At 40.2% G+C, this 3,238-nt stretch overlaps 1 protein-coding gene across 1 annotated transcript in view; it reads right to left on the bottom strand.

The window, feature by feature from the left end:
* Nucleotides 1–442: 442 nt before the first annotated feature.
* The window catches only part of cbln4 (cerebellin 4 precursor), a 7,975-nt gene continuing 5,179 nt past the window's right edge, over nt 443–3,238 (bottom strand). Inside the window, exons 2-3 of the mRNA XM_063207702.1 lie at nt 2,530–2,646; nt 443–640 (exon numbers count right to left, since the gene is read on the bottom strand). Of these exons, the coding sequence (XP_063063772.1) occupies nt 443–640; nt 2,530–2,646 (315 nt within the window). The remainder of the gene's footprint in view (nt 641–2,529; nt 2,647–3,238) is intronic.

Genomic DNA, 3,238 nt, shown 5'->3' with positions numbered 1-3,238 from the left:
CCTTGGTACAGTAGAAGCGAGTGAAAGCAGTGATACAGATTCTCTTCGAGATTTAATGTTCAGCTGACTCAAAAAAAAACAAGGGCTGGGGGTAGGGGGGTGCTTTGTTTGATTCCAACACTTGATATTGTCTGTTTCTTTTTCTCGGTAGTCTGAGAAGAAGTATCCTTCTCAATCCATTGGGTTGAAAGCGGTGGGGGGGGTTACTGGTTGCACAATGACAGCAAACGCACACACTCTTATTTTTGAGTGTGTTTGCTGAGGTGTGTGTGTGTGTGTGTGTGTGTGTGTGTGTGTGTGTGTGTGTGTGTGTGTGTGTGTGTGTGTGTGTGTGTGTGTGTGTGTGTGTGTGTGAGCATATGAGCGTATGAGCGTATGTGCGTGCATCATGTGTTTTTGTGTGCATTCCTCCTCCTCCTCCTCCTCCTCTTCTCCTGTCACATTACAGGGGGAACACTAGAAAGCCAGAGAAGGTGGAGTACTGCCAGCCTCCCACCAGGTTGCCCTTCTCCAGCTTCAAGTAGACCTTGTCCTCTTTGTCCAGGTACAGCAGCACCCCGTTAGTGGCCGCCTCCCGCGTCACGTCTTTGTCGCCCGCGAACGCGGAGATCACCGGCTTCCCGTTTAGCATCAAGTTCACCTGCCACAAAAAAAGCCACAAAAGAGCCAACGTTACATCACATTAGGCCTATATGTAAGATATGTGTTTATCAAAAGAGACTTACAACAGAGGATGTAATCAACAGCAATACAATGTGTGCGGAGAGGACAGAAGACATGCATGACAAAGCAAGTGCAGGTGAAGATAAGAAGGGTTAGTTTGTGTTGAAAGGAAACCCTCGAAAGAGGATCTTCCCTCTTCTTTTATCTTCTAACTTAAATATATCTTATATCCATAAAATGAATAAGCTAGATGTGGATGTATACTAACTATTACGGTATATATTCAGGATATGTGATATATCTAATGAATTAGAATGTAATCTATTAAGATACACTGACAGAAAAAATAGCTTGGTTTAATGCACTTGGACATTGTCAGATGAATGCAAGTGTCAACCCCATTACTCTATTGTGTCAAACCCATACAGAAGGCTACATTACATATTAGAGAAAATACAACCTCCATCGATACAGGAAACATACAGTACACCACATACCAAGGTATGCTTTTGTCAAGAAATTATTTTAGTTAGAACATCTTTCAGTGCTGTAACAAATGAAAGGTGTTTTAGACCAATTCAGTGCAACTGAATCATTTCTGAAGGAAGGGGCACCAATCTCTCATGGCACTACAGTGTGCCACAGCACAGTGGTTGAACAACAGTGGACTACAGGCTGAACATACTCACACTATGTTAACTTAGCTGGGTTAATCACTTAACAGCCATTTTGAAATGACGGTATGTCCCTGGGCAACAACAACCTCAAAATCATTTTTTTCCAAGAGAGAGGCTGCACCTTGCATATCAAAGTTGTTTTTACTCCGCAAATACCACATGCAAGGTGTGTCCTCTTTCTTGAAAAGTTGAGTTGAGTATTTGGGCCAGCGCCCTCAAAATCAAAGTATTTCCGAGTGAAGCCTGCTCCAAGCTGAAAAGCACCCTATCAACCCATCAAAGGAAATAGGAATAAAAGGAAATAGAGACTTATCATCAGTTCATGGGGATATGTGATCAGCACATTGTCTTTTTTTTTAGAAGTGACTCTTAAAATGTAGCCCGCACTTTAGCAATACTTTGAGATAGAAAATAAACACCAGCGACTTTCTCAAAGAGACACAGCCACCAAGACTGCATTTCTTTTTCCTCAGGCAACTGATGACATTCCTTGTGAGTGAAGAAACTGGTTAACACTTTGTTATAAAGCCATCAAGGAGAGTGCCATGGCCTCATCCATCAAGGCCTTATATGAACAGTCACACCAAAGGCAATTACACTGCATTGTAACCAAGGCCTCCGAAATGATTGCTTGTGACTTTCCACTTGTCTGTCTATCTGTTTGCCTGTGTGTCTTTCTATGTCCAATGTGACCTGTCATAAGAAAACAGGCCACAAGTATGCCACAAGAGTGCAAATTCTAAGCTTTACCATGATACCTTACACATAGGAATCTGGTAATAGCCTATCTAAAGAATGTGTGGTCTTTTGAACATGTCCACTTCTTAAAGTAGGAAATAGAGAATTCAGCTCCGAGGGTTTCTTTGGCCCATACAAAAGACAGGAAGTTAGCCGTTTTAAAGAAAAAAATGTATGCTTTTAGACAAAACAATACTGTTTTCTGAAGCATCGAGCTACTTCAAGGCCTAAACGACCTCCACATTCTGCAAAAAAGAAAGAAAATCAAGAAAAAATGAAAAATAATCTTTAATGGACATTTTCTGAGTTTCACTCGTAGAGACAAGTGAGTCTGAGATTGAAATCCAGTCACATATGTCACTGCTTGGCTATAGTTATTGAGAACTGCTTTTTGGGAAGCAGAGATTCAGTAGCTTTCAGAATGAATGGCAGTTTGTCCTTTGTAATTTACCTGTATCGTTTGACTCTGGTACACCTTGATGACATGGAAGTTGAAATTATATATTCCTTTCCTTGGAGACAGAAACACCGATTCTAGAGTGAAGTAGTTTCCGATGTTGACAAGGATCTGTAACAAAGAGAGAAATGTGCAGTATTTCAGAAGCATTTTAATATTTTAATAATTGTGTGTTAGACGGTTTTGATTTTGAGAAGTGTTACTCAGACTTAAGGGATGTAAGACAGGTGGACAAAGTTTAGATAGCCAATAGTGTTTGTTAGCACATAAAATATGCAGTCACCATGGCTAACACTGTCAACATTTTATTACCTTTCCTGAAATATGAATATATGGAACCTCAGTAATTAGGGGTTCAAGCTATAAAGCTATGACAGCCCCATTGTTTTCTGGTAATTATTATTTTTCTCTGCTAAAAGTGTTAGTGCAGCAAAAGCACAAGACTACTGTACACAGACTTCACAACACCTCAGTTACATAACACAAGGTGTAGTAGTGCACCAGGGGTAACTATGTAGGCCTACTGCTACAGCACTTCCTTTTTTGACGTTATCGCCAAAACAGCCCTTCAAATTTCAATCGGTCAAATCATTTATATATTTTCGTATGACCTTCCAAATGGTATATCTGTTCATCAAAGTTAATTATCACTTCTTACAGATTTTGATCAGTTTTAACAAAAGGTTTCATGGATGATCTCCAG

This window comes from Engraulis encrasicolus, chromosome 10, assembly GCF_034702125.1.
Source record: "Engraulis encrasicolus isolate BLACKSEA-1 chromosome 10, IST_EnEncr_1.0, whole genome shotgun sequence".
In the NCBI taxonomy this organism is placed as follows: Eukaryota; Metazoa; Chordata; class Actinopteri; order Clupeiformes; family Engraulidae; genus Engraulis; species Engraulis encrasicolus.
Note: the sequence above shows the minus strand (reverse complement) of the source record. Positions and strands in the feature narration are given on the sequence as shown.